General features: G+C 46.5%; 1 protein-coding gene across 5 annotated transcripts in view; it reads left to right on the top strand.

The window, feature by feature from the left end:
- The window catches only part of Pcnt (pericentrin), an 86944-nt gene extending 70761 nt beyond the window's left edge, over positions 1–16183 (top strand). For 3 of the 5 annotated variants that reach the window (XM_038341776.1, XM_038341777.1, XM_038341775.1), the window contains 10 exons: positions 926–1606; positions 4158–4402; positions 5527–5629; positions 6665–6838; positions 9917–10036; positions 10768–11000; positions 12508–12584; positions 13243–13384; positions 14299–14426; positions 15790–16183. In XM_038341776.1, the coding sequence (XP_038197704.1) occupies positions 926–1606; positions 4158–4402; positions 5527–5629; positions 6665–6838; positions 9917–10036; positions 10768–11000; positions 12508–12584; positions 13243–13384; positions 14299–14426; positions 15790–15830 (1944 nt within the window). In that variant the 3' untranslated portion in view covers positions 15831–16183. The remainder of the gene's footprint in view (positions 1–925; positions 1607–4157; positions 4403–5526; positions 5630–6664; positions 6839–9916; positions 10037–10767; positions 11001–12507; positions 12585–13242; positions 13385–14298; positions 14427–15789) is intronic. The other 2 variants (XM_038341779.1, XM_038341778.1) reach the window with 1 other exon arrangement.
- The last annotated feature ends 3396 nt before the right edge of the window (positions 16184–19579 follow it).

Raw genomic sequence — 19579 nt, 5'->3', positions numbered from 1 at the left:
GTCTGTGGATTTGGGCATAGGACCCTATCAGAAACCTAGAGATTGATAGCCATGCAGGGTAGTCAGACTAGTTCAGGGCGTTGTAGTTAGGATATGTGAGACCTGCAGCATAGAGGGACCTGTGGGTGGAGGCAGGTAGAATCCTGGTAGGAATCTTAGTAGAATCCTGGTAGCTCCTAGAAATGGCAGGGGTGGCCCGACTAGGCCAGGGCACTGGAAATGGGACCAAGGCTATAGTCGCAGTGAAACAGTGCCTGACAGTGACAAAGGTGGACGGCTGGGCCGCCTGGCGATGACTTACGGCCTTCTTGATTGTTCCCAGCTCTGGTCTTTGAGTGTTTCCATTTATCTTTTAAAGAGTTTCATGCAGTCAATATGCTTGATTAGATTTTTTCCCCTTACCCATCATCATGGTTTTTTTTTTCTCTTAAAACAAAAGCACAAAAACATGGAGTCCAATTTGTTTTGGTCAATTACTTCTGAGTCTGATGTCAGTTCTGGCGTGTGGCTGATATACCCAGTGTCACACAGCCTCCTTGTGGCTATCTGAGTGAGGCACAGCATCTGAGGTCCCCATAGAGCAGTTAAGTGCTAAGCATGGACTAGCGGGGTGCCCCATGGCTCACAGTCTCCTGCTGCAGTGTATGGCTTTAATCAACACGGGCCAGGTGTGCCTTTGAGCATCCTGGTATTTTGGGATTTCTAAGAAAGGGAGAAAGGGACCCACCTGCCCCCGCATCAAGATGTACACATGTGCTTACTCAATACCTCTCCCACACAGTATTTCATCCATGCCTTCCTGTGCATGGTTTTACTCATAGGATAACTTTTATTTATCCTGAACGAAAGTATAAATAAGAAAACCACATAGTTCCTTTTCCTTTTGGTATTGATCATCACAATCTTGATTTCTCTGTCAACATAGGAGTTAAAAATGTCTTTGGAGAAGCAGCGTGCTCAAAATAGCCAACTGTGTGTTGCTTTAAAACACGAGCGTGCGGCCAAGGACAATCTGCAGAAGGAGCTTCAGATTGAGTCCTCCCGCTGTGAAGCCTTGCTGGCGCAGGAGAAGGGCCAGCTTTATGAGCTGCAGAAGAGCCTAGAGGCTGAGAGGAGCCGCTCGCTGGAGCTTTCAGAGGCCTTACAGCACGAGCGGCTCTTGACGGAGCAGCTGAGCCGCAATGCGCAGGAGGCCTGTGCCCGCCAAGAGGCACAAGTGCAGCATGCCTTATTGAGAAAGCTGAAAGCAGAGAAGGCACGTGCATTGGAACTGGAAGGCATGCTTGAGAAGGTGCAGAGACAGGCTGCACAAGCACAGAAGCAACTGGAATCCCAGGCTCAGGAGCGCTGTGTAGAGCTCAGGAAAGAGAAGGAGGTAAGTAGCCACCTGCGATCAGCCGTGGATGCCTTGCAGAGCCACAAACAGGAACTGGGATGCTGTCTGGAGAGAGAGAGGGAGAAATCAGCTTGGTTACAGGCAGAATTAGAACAGTTATCCACAAGAGTGAAAGAGCAAGAAGGCCTCAAGGATGCGAGGAGGATGGAGAGGAGGTCAAGCCGAGCAGACGTGGAAACGAAGACCTGGCAGACAGACAAGGAGAAGCTGGTGAGAGCAATCTTCCAGCAGATATAAGTCATTACAGGTCCTGAATGCTGACACCTCCTCTCTTCGGGAGCTCCAGCTTCCCACTGCTGTGTCTGATGTTAGTTAGGAAGTTTTGATCACTCCCATGGAACTAACCACATGTTTATTTTTGTGAATGCTTTTGGTCAGAGGCAATTCTCTTAACTCTTGGCTGTTCCATCTTTTCAAATTCATTTCAGAATGCAAAAGAGTATTAGATATGGGCAGTGGTCTAGATCACAGATCAGTGGAGAGAGGGTTTTGCCTTGGAAGCAAGCATGAGGCTTGGATTTCTAACTTTGACCCTTCAAAAAGGCGTTAAAACTTTTGATAGGTGTGTTTTCGGTGTTTCTTCATGTCTGCAGGTTAGTCTTTTACTTTGTGATAGCATGTTATGGTGACTGGCTTACACTGGATGACCCAGCCGTTCATTCCTGGACAAGTACCCCCTGAGCCTGGCAGACAGTTCTGTTGATCTGCTGTTGAGCTATGGCGATATTAACATCTGCTGTATTCAGTTTGTTAGAATTTTTGCATCTCTGTTCAGAAGGGACATTAGCCTGTAGTTTTACGTCATATTTGGGTTTACATCAGAATAGTGATGCCTTTATGGGCTGGGAAGTATTCTCCCTCTTACTCATTTTCCCTGAAGTAGGGGCTCTTCGTGTAGCCCTGGCTATCCTGGAGCTTGCTGTTTAGACCAGGCTGTCATCAGACTCACAGAGATCTCCCTACTTCTGCCTCCCAAATGTCTAATACTAGCCCTAAGAAGCTGAAGTTAGTAGATCACAAGTTCAGAACCAGCCTTAATATATAGAACAAGGCCCTTTTTGTTTTGGGGATCTTCTTGAGGCAAGGTCTCAGTATGTAGCATTGGCTAGCCTGGAACTCACTGTGCAGACTAGACTGGACTGGCATTGAACTCAGTGATCCTAGCAAGGCCCTTTGGTTTTGGTTTGTTTCTTTCTTTTAGCACAGATGTGAAGAACCAGCAGCTTTGTCTTTAGTAGTTAAGAAACACTGGTTTCTAAGGACAAAGCTGTATGTTTCTAAATGTTCAGAAGGATAAGTCTGACTAACATTAGCTTTGGAAATGCTTGTTAGGTTGTACTTAATACTCTACTCTGAGAGGGCTCCCTTCCATGGAGCCCCTAAGCTGTGGGCCGTCTGTGATGCAGAGATTCATTCCGTCAGAACAATTTAGGACATTTATGAAAAGTGACGAATTCTGGTGGGACTCGATGCTTCTTGAAAAGCCACTTGCCTTTCCCCATCCCATCCCAGGGACTCCCTCATCTGTCTGTCTCTGTAAATTCTTCTCTTTGAGACAGTTTGGAGGTGCCTGCCTACCTTGCAGAGGATCAGTGGGTTCGAAGACCGGTTTCCTAGCCAGATAGCCATAGTCTGGCCTGACATTACAGGCAGGATGCTCTTTCCTAAACAGTGTACACTTTTCTTTCTCACCTGGAAATTAAGCACAACGGATCCGTGCTTGCTAATGGGGTAGAAACATTGACACAGTGTCGGATATCTGGCTTCCTGTGAGCTGTGCCAGGTGTGACCCTGCAGCCAGTCTCCCCAAAGCCGTGTGTGGACTCAGGTCTGACCTGGAACTCTCTCTATTGAAGCAAGTTCAGCTCTGTGTTTCTGTCCTGGGCTCTTGCAGGTCCACTCACAAAGTCACAGTCCTTTCTCACAGAAGGTCCCCTGGCACCGCCAAGAGTCCGCAGTGTCGTGAGATGCAGTAAATAAACACTTCACCCCCGCGGCTTTCCTGGGGCCTTCTTGGCCCCCTACCTTACCTGATGACTTGACTCCACCTCCTTGTCAGGTCCGTTGGTTCTCTTTGCCCTGTGCCCGTCTGAGGGCTTGCTCCTCTGTAATATTGTGGTACTGCTCACTTCTATTGTATGAGGCTAGGCCGATGACCCGTCAGGTCAGGCTCCAGGCCGCAGGGCCACCAGTGGCAGGTGTGATTTGTCATGAGCATGCTGTCGTCATGCTCTGCTGACTAGTGTGTTGGGATGCACATAGACATAGATGAAGTTCAGCTTGTATCAGCCTCTGTGCCAGCAGGCTGCTCTGCTCTCTGCCCAAGGGCTGGCTTGAACTGGCCAAAGCCTGAGACTGCAGTGTAGACTGTGCTGTCGGGGGTTACTATGTTGAAGGTGGTGCGTGGATTTATTGACAGGATCTGGGGAGAGGGCCAATAAACAGAGTGTAGACACCTTCTCCACAGGTGCTGTGTTTGGTCTGTGGGCACTTTTCCCTGTGACGTTTCCCTACATGGCATTGCTGCTCTTTGGTCAGATAATCGTTGAGGACTTGTTTTGTTTTGAGATGAGTCTCGCTGAGTTGCTCTGGTGGGCCTTTGTTAGACTTACTCCGTACATGTAGGCTAGCCATCAACTTGTGATTCCCCCGCTTCTACCTCCCAAGTGCCAGCTATAGGCCTGCCCCACTGTGCCCAACACCCAACAGTTTCTTTTGGAAAACTGTAATGGTCTTTCCCGTTGTTCTTGCCTTGGGACAGCGAGAATTAGAATTACAGCGCCAGCGTGATGAGCATAAAATCGAGCAGCTTCAGCGGATGGTGAGAGAGCTGACGTGGAAAGAGAAGGTGTCTGGTGGGGATGGCCCTTGCTGGAGCGCCCCCAACCTGGGTTCTCTGGAGCCGAACCATGTCCAGGAGCAGCAGCAGGAGCTGGAGAAGATACGGCAGCAGCTCCTCTGTGCAGCTGGGCTCCTCACGAGCTTCACCAACCACACTGTGGACAGGTATGAAGCACGCATGACAGTCCGTGGCCACCAGGACCCACCCCCACCCACTCCACGACTAAGAAAATTCTAATTAATATAATTCTCGAGTTTAGCTAATGGCCTGTGCCTGTAATTCCTACACCTGGGAGTTAGAGGCAGGAGGACCACCTTACATAGTAAGTTCCAAGCCAACAAGGTCTATAATAGCAAAACTTTTAAGTGGGAAAAAAAATGAAGTGTTGGCTGCTTTGGTTTTAGGACCATGTCTTAATGGTTTCACACATACTTCATTCCATGAGTTTAGTTGAATTAATGGGCAAGGTCTTCTGAAGGATGCTGGTAAAACTATAGTTTTGCATCCTAGTGTTACAAATAATCTTGTTATTCATAGTTTCAAATTGTGCTGAGATTGGCTTTCCACATGCACTAGACATGGAGAATCCAGCCCTGGGTGCTCTCTCAGCATGTCCTCCACGTGTCCATGCCCACCAAAGTGGGTGCTGTTAGCAGCTGGGATGGCTCCCTGTCCATATCTGGATTCGATTCGCTGAGCAGCATGATTCCCAGCCACTTTTATTTAGACAGCACTTCAATTTTTATTATTGTATTTATTTATTTTGTGCATGTGTACTTTTGTGCGTGAGCACATAGGTGTCAAAGGACAGCTTGTTGGTGCCTGTTGTCTTCGTCCACCAAGTGGATGATCAAACCCAGATGGCCAGGCTTGGCAGCAAGCGCCTTTCTGTGTTGTGACATCTTACTACCCAGGAAAAACTGTCATTAGTTATCTGTCCAGCAGGAAGCAGTGGGGCGGCGGGATGTGGGCAGTTGGCCGCCACCGCCTGCTGAGGTCTGAAGGGTTCTGAATCCCACAGATATGTTTGTTTGCTGGTGTAGTCTCTTCCGCCCCGGCCCTCTGGTCAGAAGAGTGTGTCCTAGACCGCTGATAAAGATGCTGAGTGAAGTGACCCACCAGCCTGACAGACTGTCGCAGGAGTGCAGAGCTGGGTGGGTCCCTGGGTTTCTCGGAGGAAATGCTGTACAAGTACTTTCTGTGCCATTCACAGAGTTCCTGAACAGCTCAAGAGTGTAATCATTTGGGGGTATACACAAACCCTTTGAACACCTGCTTGATTTCTTAGGACAATTAAAGATTGGACGTCATCAAATGAGAAGGCGGTGTCATCCTTAATGCACACTCTTGAGGAACTGAAGTCTGAACTGAGCATGCCTACCTCCTCCAAGGTACAGTTGGGCTCCTCCATGCTGCACATTTGTGCTGTCTCTACAGTGGCTAAAAATAAGCTCCCAGCACATGGTGTCTTCTGGGAGTTGGTAGAGGATGCCGTGGCTTCTTTGTACCTTGTTTGTTAGCCAGCCATTCCTTACTCCCTTGTGTGGGCAAGTGAGTGACCACCTGCCCCGCGTGTCCTTGTGGGTGCGCTATGTACTGTATTCTATATCTTAACATCTTGGGGTCTCAGATGTACCATTTGCACATACCGTGGGATTATCTATATGGGATGCTCACTGTCTGTGGTCAGGAGCTCCCTAACAGGTATAGATTATGGACAGAAGTGGGTCCTTCTGCTGAGGACCTGCGCACAGCCCAGCCTGTGTCCGGTCTGTTTCTGCTGTGGGCAATTGCAGGCCTTCCTGGGCTGCTCTAGGTTCCCTGTGAGTAGCCTTTGAGGTTGCTCACGGGTCCTAGATGTCCTAGATGTTGACACTGTTGCTGACCAATGTCGTGGTTATGGATTATAGCCTGTTATCAGATAACAGAGAAGCTTTATCACTTACTGTTACCCACAAACCCCTTCAACCCACCCACCAAGTGTCCTAGAGAGATGTGGTATGTCCTATCCCTCTCCTCTGTGTGCAGATTCTAAAGTTTCTCCATTAGGACTAAAGGTCCCAATTGTGAAGCGCACAGACTTATTCTAAGTGAATTACATGTGTGACCTCTCAGCATGAACAGCAACAATTCCTTATTTTATTCAGCACCTGGGTATGGGACTCTTAGACTAGTGAGACCAGGGTTTCGTTAGTAACAAGCCTGTGTTACTTTATATACCAGAATATCTGCAGTCCAGTTTGTGTGGTCTCTTTTATAAATAAAGGGTGAAAAAGAAACGTGATTTGGTGGCCTATTTTCCTATCCCATATGCCCAGCCCCACAAGCCTGGTATCAAACACCAAACTTTCTTAAAACTATAGTCCCTGAAGTAATCAGTAGTAATAAAACACAAAATTCTTACAATTTGTTTGCTCCTTTTCAAGAAAAAGATGTCTGCGGAACTTCAAGTCCAGCTCATGAATGAGCTGCTGAGAGACAACGATGCCCTTACTAAAGCTGTCAGCATAGCAACCCGAGAGAAAGCAGAGCTGTGCAGGACTGTCTCCCGGCTCGAGAAGACCCTGAAGCACCACACGCAGAAGGGCTGCCTTCTCAATGTAGGGATCTTTGTCTCTTCCTGGCATAGTACCTGCCCACTGTCTCTATCACAGTGCTGTGTCACATCTATCAGTTCTGCTCTGTAGGAAACTGCGCTTCTGCCTAGACCTGGGGCCTCTGTGCCACTTTTTCTGGTCAAAGCTATGGGCTCCATCCCTTGTAGTGTGTACAATCTGACTCAGGATTCCAGGATCTTGCTATGCTGCCCGGGCTTATCTCCAACTTCTAGACTTAAGTATTCTTCCTGACTCAGTTCCCCACAGGCACACCCTGCCACACCCAGCCTGATGGGGTTCATTTTGTTTTGATTGATTATTTGAAGGGAAGCAGGGGGTTGAGACAGAATCCCAGGTATCCCAGACTGGCTTCAGACTCCCTATATAACTGCAGCTGACCTTGAACTTTTGATCCTCCTGCCTCAACATTCCAAGTGCTGAGGATACAATGATGTGCCATCATGCCCCATGTTCAATGTTTTGGTGTGTGCGTGTGCGTGTGCGTGTGCGTGTGCGTGTGTGTGTGTGTGTGTGTGTGTGTGTGTGTGTGTACATGAGCACGCTCAGGTTGAGGCCAGAAGTCAACATTAGGTATCTCATTTGCTCTTCACCTTTTCTTTTGGAACAAAGTCTAATTGAATTTGGAGCCCACAGTTTCAGTTAGACTGGCTGACCAGCAAGCCTCAAAAACTCTGTCTCTGCCTACCTAGCACCGAGATTACAGATGTGCCCTCTGTGCTGCTCTTCTACCCATGGCTGGGGATCCAGACTCAGGTCCTTGTGTTTGCATGGGCAGCGCTTTACCCAGCTGGAGTCATCTGCCCAGTACTTCGGTGTTTCATTTGCTATCTTAACATCAACTTTTCTATTTCAGGCACATGTAGACCCGGCTACATGCAGTGTCCCGTGTAGACCCGGCTACATGCAGTGTCCCGTGTAGACCCAGCTGCTGTGTAGTGTTTGTATATGCTCCAAAAAGGGAACTTAGACTGATCAGGTTAGACCTAAGCTTAGACTGGTCAGCTTAGATTTTATTTGGTTCTTTACTAGTGATGCAATTATAGTTATTTTCTATTTAAGGTTTTCTAGCTGGCGATTTACGTAACTTTTTTATAATGAAAACATAAAATTTTAAAATTTATGTGCAGTAAAGTTTGCTGTTTGTTTCTTTTAAAAAGTATTCCCCCTCTTATGTATTTTTTATTCAGGTTATAGGACAAGTTTCTGTATGGCGTCTTTATATTCTCTTTGGTTGCTACTCCTGAACTTCTCCAACACCCCCCCCCCACCTATCTTCTCTTCACTCCACTTCCTTCCCAGCTTGAACCTTTCTCCCCACAGCGCCCCCTTTCCTTTCTTCCCACAGCACCCCCTTTTCTTTCTTTTTACCTACATTCTATATCCGGCGGAACTGCTCTTACTCTTATCAATAGGTAAAAAACAAATGAACAAAAAACTCAAATAGCTGTCCTAGCAGTAATTTCATGGTCTTGTATCTGGGTCCCCTGTTCTAGCTCATCCATCTGAGTATCTGGTTTTGGCTCAGTGCTATTGTTACAGAAATAATATGGCTGCCCAGTGAGGGATCAGAAAAGAAGGAAAAGCTTGTCCTACTGGGGCTAAGGCTCAAAGAGGAGCTGACCTTGAATACAAAGCATTATTAAGTTATACATGTTTTGGGTTTACACAGTCCATAAACATAGACGCACTATCCTTAAACTTTTTAGGTCCAGACCCTGGTTACACTTTGAAAAATGTAAATAGAGAAAGGAGACACAATTGGCTAATCGGTATGCAAAGTGGAAGGGGAGGGCCCTTGTTGGGCTAACTACTTTTGATAGAAAGGAACCAAGCAGATAAAATTTCTCACATCGTCCTGTTAGGCTGGGCTTTTCTTGAGTGGTTTGGTGGCACTACAACAGAGTTATGCGACTGTGTTTGTCAGCCATCGGCATTTCTAGAATGAGGAACTATTTTTTTAAAGATTTATTTATTAATTATATAAACAGCATCTACTGCATGTATCCCTGCAGGCCAGAAGAGGGCACGAGATCTCATTACAGATGGTTGTGAGCCACCATGTGGTTGCTGGGAATTGAACTCAGGACCTCTGAAAGACTAGTCAGTGCTCTTAACCTCTGAGCCATCTCTCAGCCCGAATAAGACTCGTTAAGATTTAAAGTTTTGAATTAGTAGGCATTTTGCAGATATCTCTGGCTTGTTCTTATTAACATGTATCTTTTGTGCAAATGACACTTCAGTAAATGAATGATAATTACCTGGAAGTGCTAGCTTTATAATATGACTGGAGCACTGCTGAAAATGGTGCCCAGTGTGACAAGGGACAGCATATGGTATGTGATCATTGGCAGCAGTGCCTCACCGGATCCCAGCCCCTGCTGTCTCCTCTGTGACAGCCTTCCCCGTGACAGCATCCTCGGCTGTGGTGGAAATGATATGTTGGAGTGTGCCCTTTTCCTTCAGACTGCCAGCCCCTGCTGTCTCTCTTCTCTAGCTTGTCTTTCTCGGGGTGTTCTTTCTTAAGAACACCTCGGTAGAGGGCTGGGGGGGTGGCTCAGTTAGTGAAGTGCTTGCTATGCAGATGTGAGATCCTGAGCTTTGTCCCTGGCCAGTTGTGAGGTGCTGCATGGTGGCACACACCTCTCATCCCAGCGCTCAGTAGGCAGAGGCAGACAGTTCTGAGGCCAGTCAGGTCTGCATATTATGTTCCGGGCTAGCAAGAGCTGCATAGTGAGACCGTGTCTCAAAACCAACAAACCAAAGACAGGTTATGGTGGGCACATGTGCTATAATCCCTATGCTGGGGAAGTGGAGACTGGTGGATCTCTGGGCTAACTGGCCAACTAGCCTGGCCTAATTTGTAGACCCCAGGCTCCAATGAGAGACCCTGTCCTTTAAAAAACAGCTGATAGCTCCTCAGGACCAACACCTAAGGTTTGCTTGTGACTACACCTGTGGGCAAACCCCTGCAGCCCTCCCCCATGGAAAAGCAAAGCTCTATATTGCCAGCTATGGTTTTTCTTTTTTTTTCTTTTTTTCTTTTTTTCTTTTTTTTTACAGAGGCAAAGCAAGTCTTCATGGAAGCAAGATGGGACGGTTTTGCAGGGTTCTCCGCGACTCTCAGAGCCAGAGTGGCACACACCAACTGCAAGTGTGGAAGCAAGTTCCTGCAACACCAAGGCGAGCCATGCAGGGTTGGGTTCAGAGTGTCTTAAGCCAGGGCTAGTGAACTGCCGGAAAAGGCTCTCGACTACAAGGTTCTTGTTTGCTTGGTGTAGTTGTTGACACACAGATCAGAAATACTTCTTCATAGGAGACCCATTGCCCTAACTGTCAGATCACTGTGAGAAAGGAAGCTAGCTCAAACTGGATCTAAAACTTGGTGTGCTTGTGGGCAGATATCATGTTTTGCTGTTCATGGCTGAATGAATATGTAATGTTCATGTCGTCGGGAGATTGTTTCTGTAGGCTAAGAAAAGTTTTTTTTTTTTTTTAATGATTTGCTCCCAAAGGACAAGTGCTTCTCAGGGTTTGGATCAAAGCTCTGTAGTTTCCATGATTTTCCCATCACCCGTATCATCTGTGGACCCCATCATGATATCCCAACAACTCCCCCCCACCACCACCACACACACACACACACACACACACACACACACACACACACACACACACACACATAGCCAATTTAGACTGTACTTGAATGGAAATCCAGTCTTTATGGGGGCTCACTTGAGAGTGTTGTGGAGAAGGTATTTCTAGATTTTATCTCATAGACGGGGGCTCTTCAAGAGGAGGTTACAGATGGGATTTGTGAATTACGATCCTGTTTGGACAACTAACCATAGCAGTAAAGACATAGTCAGGACTGTGTCTTTGCTTTCTCTGATTCTCACCCCATCTTCTCTTAGATGGAAAAACTGTACCTGCACTATCTGAGAGCGGAGAGCTTCAGAAAAGCTCTGATTTATCAAAAGAAATATCTCCTGCTGCTGATTGGTGGATTCCAGGACTCGGAGCAGGAAACGCTCTCCATGATTGCTCATTTGGGGGTATTTCCCTCCAAAGCAGATAAGAAAACGACGACGTCACGTCCTTTTACAAAGTTCCGCACTGCTGTGAGGGTTGTCATCGCAGTATTAAGGTGAATGCCCTGCCTCAAAGCCAGTTAGCAATGCACACCTGCTCGCTTCTGTGGTGGCTATATTCCTTGAAACTACAGTGTTTTTCTCTTTCAAGATCAATGGCACTCGTGGCCTTAAAGAAAATATGGCATTTGTCTTGAAGAAGTCATGCTGTGGGGCTGGAGAGATGGCTCCCAGAACCCCCTGGTCATTCACAACCATTTGTCATTCTAGTTCCTGGGGATATCATGCTTGCTTCTGACCTCCACGGTGTCAGGTGTGCACATGGTGCACATACATAGATGCAGGAAAAATATACATACAAATAAATAAGCGAATTCATGCAGTGCCTGGGTATGGTGCCATAGGCCTGTCCATCATCCCCGTACTCAGGAGGCAGAGACAGGGATCAAAGTTCTAGGCTAGCTTGAACTATATATGAGACCCAATATCAGAAGGCCTGAGAGAGGTTTCTAGGGCCCTGTGGTCTTTTTTGGAATAATCTATGGTTTGCCACATCATGAAGAGGAAAGTCACAGTCGTGCTATTAGGAGAGCCATGCTGAAAGGAGTGGGAAACAGCCTTGAACTGTCGCCTGCCTGTGCCCTCCTGTCGCCCGCCTGTGCCCTCCCTACACTCTTGGTACTGTCCCGTTGATGGCCCAGCCAGGCAGAAGCAGTGTTTTCCCAGTTTCTGGGGACACATACAGGCTTGAATTTTGTAGTTTGATAGGCTGCAGGTAAGCTGTGGTGGGTGTGGGCAGAACCAGCTAGTTGTCAAAGGTGAGGTGCCAGGGGACTTTGTTGTTGTTGTTTTTCAAGACAAAGTTTCTCTGTTGTCCTGGCTGTCCTGGAACTTGTTCTGTAGACCAGGCTGGCCTTGAACTCACAGAGATCCGCCTGCCTCTGCCTCCCGAGTGCTGGGATTAAAGGCAGGTACCACCACTGCCTGGCAACCAGGGGACTTCTTTAGATGGTGATGTAGCATGGAAAGTTCCTTGTAGGAGGAAGCCACTTGTTCTTCCCAGCCTCCCAGAACCGAAGTAATCACACAGAAATTGTATTAATTAAAACACTGCTTGGCCCATTAGCTCTAGCTTCTTACTGGCTAATTCTTATATTAATTTAACCCATTTCTATTCATTTGTATGTTGCTACATGGCAGTGGCTTACTGGCAAAGATTCAGCATGTCTTGACTCTGGTGGCTCCATGGCATCTCTCTGACTCAGCCCTCTTCCTCCCAGCATTCAGCCCAGTCCTCCCCACCTGCCTAAGTTCTGCCCTCTGAACAGGCCAAGACAGTTTCTTTATTCATTAATGGTAATCACAGCACACAGAGGGGACTCCCACATCAGTTCCTACGTGATATGAAAGTACAGCTAGCTCTCAGCTGATGGATTGTGGAGTCTGTCTCTCCTGTGGGCAGGGAGGGCAAGCTCTGGTGGTTTGGTCACATCAGGAGTGTCACTGCTTCCTTCATTCCTGTTTTCTCTTGCTTAAAATGTATTTTGTCACCTTTCTGAATAGGTTGCGATTTTTGGTTAAGAAATGGCAAGAAGTGGATCGGAAAGGAGCGCTGATCCATTGCAGAAACACCCGCCAAGGTGGGCCTCCGGTGCCACTGCCTTTTCTGCTGCTTGTGGCATTTTCTTGAGCATTTTGGTTTGGGGGTGTTGTAAAGCACAGGAAGAAAGCCAGGAAACCGTCAGTGCAGCTACCCTTGAGTAGTGAGAGCACTGGTGGACCAACCAGGTCAGTCAGGAAGGCGAGCTGAGCGCCATTCCGGAGAGTCGGATGCTGCTCTCCAGAGTCATCCAGAATTCTGCTTTACGCAGCCATACTTGTCTGCGTGAGCCCTCGTGGTTGTTGTAGCTATCTCTGGAGCTCTCTGCTGCTGCCTGCCTACTCATAGGCAGTGTAACAGTGGCTTCGTGGACACTCAAGGGGCCGGTGACGGTACTTTGCTGGGTCCTTGTCTAGTCTCTAGGGGTGGCAGATGTGAATGTCCTTCCTACTTAGAGAATATAGAGGGCCTAGACCCTCTGGGCCACTAAGCCACCACTAGCTGCCATCCTGTGCCTTCAATTCAGGTCAGCAGGCATGCCTGCCTCTTCTTTTCCCCAGCCATGGGCTGGCAATCAGAGCTAGCGTTATCCATGTAAATGTAAGTTGTTTGTGTAAGCTTAGATTTTTGGTAGATGGGTCCCCCTAGAATGTGCGTTTCTTTTCCTAATGATTTCTTGTTTGATCATTCTTGGGAAGGACATCGAATGTCCCGGAGACAGCATTCTCCATCAGAAACCAGAACATCCCTGCCAACCAGAGAAGTTTCCTCAGGCCATATCAAGGACTCTAGGCACAGCCCCCGATCCTCGGCAGCAGTCTCGCTGGGCAAGGAGGAAAGGTCAGTTGGGATGCTCCAGGGTTGCCTAGAAATCATGCCAATGAGATCCAGAACCTGCCTAGAGAAATGTGGCTTTCACTTACTGTCTTTGTTCTGGCTCAGAGCAAGGCAGTGGATGCAGCAGAGAGTCTTCAAGAGCCTGGGGATCTTGTTCTGTTCAGGAAGGGCTAAGATCCCCTGTGTTTACTAAGCGAGGCACGCTCTCCACTCCGAAGAGGTTTGGGAACTTGTCTCATGGAAAGGGAAAGGGACACAGTGTCCCTGGGGACACTGGGGCCTAGGAGAAAGGACGATCAGGGTGGGAATTAGACAAGCTTGGATTTTGCTCAAGGAAGTGTAGGCTGATAGGTAGACCATCTTGGTCACCTGGTGAAGGATGCTGAGACAGAATCCAATTGGGGTAAAAGGTATAATCTCAAAATTTGGTGAATGAAATAATACATAATTGTTGTTGCCACTTATTCTGACTGCAAAGTGGGATATAGAAGTGGTTTTATTTCGTTTTTGGTGTTTGTTTTATTTTAAGACAGTCTTACTATGTAACTCTAACTGCCCTTCAGCTTACTGTATAGACCAGGCTAGCCTTGAACTCTCAGAGTTCCGCCCTCTTACTTTTGTATCCCATATCCTGGGATTACAGGAGTATACCACTGTACTGGACCTTAAAAGTTGATTTTTTTTTTTTCAAATAAAAATGTGTTTTCTTTGTGGTAAATTATGGACATGAAGAGACTAGCCCTAGCGGAGACCCATCCCAGATCCGTCAGCTGATCCCAGATCCTCCTCTGGATCTGGTCAGCTGATCCTGGATCCTCCTCTATGCGCTTTTGATGTAACACCACCTGTTAATTTAATGTTTATGTTTAATTTTTTTCTTCCTTTCTTTTCTCCTTGCTATGGTCCTTTGTTTGCAGATCAACTTCCTCACCAAATTCAAGGTTAGAAAGATCCCTGGCTGTTTCTCAAGATGCAGAACATTCCTTGACAGAATATATTCATCATTTAGAAATGATCCAGCAAAGACTTGGGGGGTTACCACCAGGTAAAAAAGTACTTGTTAAAAATAGTATTACTGTACCTTAGAAACATAACAACATAGAAAAACCTGCTAGTAAGTTGGTACAGCAGTACTCATGAGTAATCCTAGTCCTAGACAGGCTTTGGCAGGAGGGTTGTCAATAGTTTGATGCCAGACTGGTCCACACAGGGAGTACTAGGCTGCCCAGGAGACAGAGCAATGTGCTACCTCAAAACAAACTAAAAAAGTAATTTTTAGTTTGGATAAGTACACGCAATACATATGCCTTTAGCAGCTTGTGGTTGGTAAGTCCAGTTCTGTCGCTACGCTAGGTGGGTCTTCTTGTCCTCTTGCACTGGTAGGGAATGTAAAGACAATTGTATTGATTACTGTCCCGTCACTGTGATCAGCATCTGAGAAGAAGCAGTTGACAGGGCACGATAGAAGGAAAGGCTCGTGCGACTTTTTGTTCAGATCCAGGTGGATCAGAAAGTGGAGCAAGGGCAGGCAGCTGGCGGGCTGTAGAACCTCAAGGCCTGCCCCAGTGACCTACTTCTTCAGCACCGCTCAACCTCCCCAGGCAGCACGGCCAACTGAGAACCTAGTGTTTACCACGTGATCCTGTGGGAGACCTTTCGTACCGGAAACCGTAGAAACCTATGACCCAGCTCGTGGTCATCTCTTAATGCAAAACGAAGTCCACCTTTGGAAGCCTCCAAGGTCCCAAAGTCTCCTCTTACTGGGTTTGTCCATCAGGCTCCGCTCACACCATTCTACTCCTGCAAATCGTTTAAAGGGCTGGCCAGCCGCCTTGCCAGCCGCAGAGCCGTGGTTTTCACAGCAAGGGCCCCACGCTCTGGCACCAATTTTCTGTGTTAGAAAATTGATCACTGACCAGATATCCTGATAAGAGGCAACTCACGACAATTTGTTTTGGAAATAGTCCATCATGGCAGGTGCGCCTGCTGCTTGGAGCATCTTGTGGTGGCAGCAGGAGTGTGTGGCTGCTCGCACGCTTGTTCAGATTGGGAAGCAGAGACGGGACAGGAAGTGAAGACAGGCTGTACAATCTCACTTCCTGCTTCCAGTAAACTACTTCCTCCAGCAAGGTTTCATCTCGTAAATGGTGTACACCCTCCTAAACCTGTCCCTGCCTGAGACTGAGTATTAAGACATACGGGCTTGTGAAGTATATTTTACATTCCAGTCATTACCAATTGTGATTTTCTCTATATTAATTTATGTAATAGTTTCTTAAACCTAACCTATTTTCATTATAACTCAATATTTTTCCCAAACCTCTGAGGGGTGGTGTTTTGAAGTTATTAAAAATTAAAAATTCTTAACAGAAGTTTTATAACAAATTTCTATTCTGCTTTAATTTTAGATTCTACTCAGAAATCCTGCCACCAGAAGATTAAACAATGAATAAAGTCTTGTGGCTCCTAACCTGTGATGGTTGTATCTGAGGAGATGGTTTTCCTAAGGAAAGCTCATGGTATGGTCTGGGGCACTGCAGGAGTCACGATACCGGCCCGTAGCAACCGCGAGTGCTTCCAACCCAACACACTGCTAAATGGAGCACTTTTGGCTCCTTCCCTCCTCCCAGTGAGCAGTGGCTGTGTTGTACTCTGTGCCTGTTGATAGAGCCATCTGCCTCCTCCGTGTCAGAAGTGCAGAGTGGTTCCAGTTGTTTATTTTCTTAACGTGTGAGGATGGAAAGTTCATTTGAAAATGAGCACATAGGAAGGGAAGAATAAAGTTTAAGTATTGTTCTCTCATGCGCGGTCTTGTGTTTGCTTTTTTTAGTTCATTAAGTTAACTCTTGGATGTCAAACTTGTTTCTCATGGCTATAGCCACTATATAACTTATTCATATATATGCCATGTTCTGTTCTGGGACCCTTCACCCAGAAATGAGTAGAAAGTCAGGTACATGTGTAAGTGTGTCACACAAACAGCCGCATATATATGGGGTCAGTAAAATGGCAAAGTCTTTTTGAAACAGGAAATATAGTTAATATAGTTAGTGGATACATTGTTTAAAACTTTTTCATAATATAAGAGGGGCAAAATTCATCATGATCATTTAAAGTTTTCCCAGAAATACTTTAATCAAATATGTGATGTTTTATTAGTCGGAACCCAGATTAGACAACAAAGCAGTTCTGGTTTTCAAAGGGAATTTAATGTGTTTGGTTACTCTGATGTAGAAGGGCTGAGACAAATGGACAAGGTAAAGCAACCCAGAGATGAGCCACCATACTGAAGCTCGAGGATCACTGACACTGTTCTCAGGGCTCTTACGTCCCCTATGGTAAAAAGATAAGCCCTTATGTCAGAGGTACATATATAATGCATGTGTGCACATGTGTGTGTGTACACACACACTCCTACCTACCTGTGAGTGATCAGTTTTTTTTTTCATCTTTTCCCTTCTTGAGTGCCTTGGCAGAGTCCTTGAAGCCATTAGCACATAGAGCCTGTTCTCTGGCTATTCTGGATTTGTTCTCACTTTCCTCCCCCATTTAATTACTGAAATAGAATTTAATGCAATTGCGTGATGTAAGATATTTTCCATTAGATGATGCTTCGTCTTCTGGGAGTCTGGTAAGGTTCATGTTCAGTAGTCTAGGGTGCCTAGGTATCACACAGATCTCTTCAGGACTGAAGCCGGCTCTGAGATCTGACAACAACTAACTAATTTTTAAGGCCAGTGTGCTGCCAACACATAAAATAAAAGAGGAGTTGTAGGTAGGGTTTTTCTTCAGAACTGCTGGTCAGCTTTGTCCCTCCAGCCACTCCCAAATAACCACACAGAGACTTGTTAAGTATAAACACTCGACTGATAGCTTAGGCTTATTACTAACTAGCTCTTATATTTTCAGTTAACCCGTATTTCTTATCTACACTCTACCACGTGATGGTACCTTTTTTCAACATGGCATGTTCATCTTCTGTGTCTCTTGCTGACTCCGCCTTCTACTTCAGGCTCTCTTTTTGTTTGCAAGTTCCACCTAACTTTTTTTTTTCTGCCTAGCTATTTGCCAGTCAGCTCTTTATTAACCAATGAGAGTGATACACATTTACAGTGTACCAAAAGCTTGTTCCACAGAAGGTGAGCAGTAGGAAGCAAAACTTCCTCCAGTGTTATTCTCATCTTGATTCTCCAGGTTCCCAGGTCTGTGTTCCTGTGGGAGAAATGACAACATGAATTGTTCACTCAGCATTTACCACCTGCTATTATTTCGGTGTTCCACACTGACAGGGTACTGTCTTCACCTCTGCCTTTTTACCACCAACAAGACAAAGTGGCCACCGCACCATCCTAAGTCAGTCATTCTTGGCATTTTAACCAGTCATAAGTCTCTTGAGTAAACTTGAGTTTCCTTACTATCAGGACAGATAATAACAACAGTACTCAAAGGCAATTTGGTAGGCATATTACAGTCATTAAAGAAGAGCAATTGCTTCTCCACTGGGACCTATGACCTGCTTTGTAGCAGATCTCTGTCCAGGTTTACAGTGCCCCGTGCGAATTCCCTCTGGAGAAGGCTTTAAAATCCAACCAGAAGGTTGTGTGCCCATAGCTGTTGTACTGCCATTTCTCCAGCAGTCTAGTCAGGTCATGGTGTGTTGGTAGTGTAGTGGATAGTGTGTGCAACCAAACAGGTGTAAGCCCACTGCCAACAGTTTCGCCTCAGCAGCCTGTGTGAAGCTTAATGTAATTGGCCCCCAACATCTCATTGGAAGTGGAACAGTAAGGAGGTGTGGGCTTGCTGGAGGAAGTGTGTCACTCTAGGGGTGAGCTTTAAAGTTTCCTATGCTCAAGCTACAGCCTGGTGTCACAGTCTACTTCCTGTTGTCTAATACCAACATGTTGCAGCTCCTTTAGTGCCATGTCTGCTTACACACCACCATGCTCCCTGCATGGTGATAATGGATTAAACCTCTGAAACTGTAAGCTGCCACCTCAAATGTTCTCCTATAAGAGTTCCAGTGGTCTTGGTGTCTCTTCCCAGCAATAGAAACCCTAACTGAGATAGCCTGCATAGTATTTTGCAAGCACTTTAAAAAGTTAGCTGAGCATAGAGGGGCCTTCCAGTGCAGTCCTGACATGAATTACCTATGTACTACATCAAAAGCATGTGGTGTCTTTAGCAGCAAGAATTTACTGATCTAGTTCTGACATGCAGCAGAGGTGGTAGCCTTTATCCAGAGGTCTTCCTGGATATATCAATGGTTCATCCCCAGCTACTAGGGATTATCAACTGTGTGGCTTCTGGGGGAGTATGGGTGCCGTCTTCCAAATCCCTTAACTTGCTTAGATGCCTTTACAAATATCTAAGCCATTCAGAAACCAGTACTATGTCATCTGTGTGATCAAGAGCCACTGCTATCCATTCCAGGCAAGTGCCAGCAGGTCTCACAAGTTGGCAGTTAAGAGGTTGCTGAAGAAAGCTGTTAGCAAAGCCCAATACAACAATGGAAAGAGCACTGCTTGTATATGTGGTCTCCTCAGAAGAGCAGTGGCAGGGATAATGGCACGTATGGGAGGTACTTTCCTACTTAGTGCTCTATCATCCCTAGTCATTTTCTATAAACCCTTCTGCCTTCTCATCCTGGGGCACTGCATGGGCAACAGTTCACCTCCCCACACCCAGTGGAGCCAGCTGAAGCTGTTCAGCTTTAGGAGGGTGTGGCTACACCCGCTGCTCAGGAGTCTGGCACACTCTGGGCTGGCACTGTGCTGTGGCTGCTGCCTCCCTCAGCCCCACCTGACTGTCGAGAGGTCCTCAAACTGGATAAATAATGTCTCCCCTAAGCATACATGCTTCCCTACTCGCACCCTAATCTGAGAATTATCCTCCTCAAGGGTAGCTGCCTACCAATGAGAGGCGTTTAATCTTCTACCCACACCCTTTTGGTCATTTAGGCTGTTGGTGAATTATTCTCACACTAAAGCCTTATAGGCACTTACTAGCATAGCATTTTGCTTTGTATCTCTGCCCCGTCCCAATAATTTTGTCTTGCTAGGCATGGCAATGCATGCCTTTAATCCCAGCACTCGGGAGGCAGAGGCAGGCAGATCTCAGTGAGTTCAGCGTCTTCCTGGTCTACATAGTAAGTTCCAGAACTACACAGAGAGATCCTGGCTCAAAAAAAAAAAAAAAAAA

This window comes from Arvicola amphibius, chromosome 9 (assembly GCF_903992535.2).
Source record: "Arvicola amphibius chromosome 9, mArvAmp1.2, whole genome shotgun sequence".
Taxonomy (NCBI): domain Eukaryota; kingdom Metazoa; phylum Chordata; class Mammalia; order Rodentia; family Cricetidae; genus Arvicola; species Arvicola amphibius.
The sequence above is the reverse complement of the archived record's forward strand: the minus strand, read 5'-3'. Positions and strand labels throughout refer to the sequence as shown.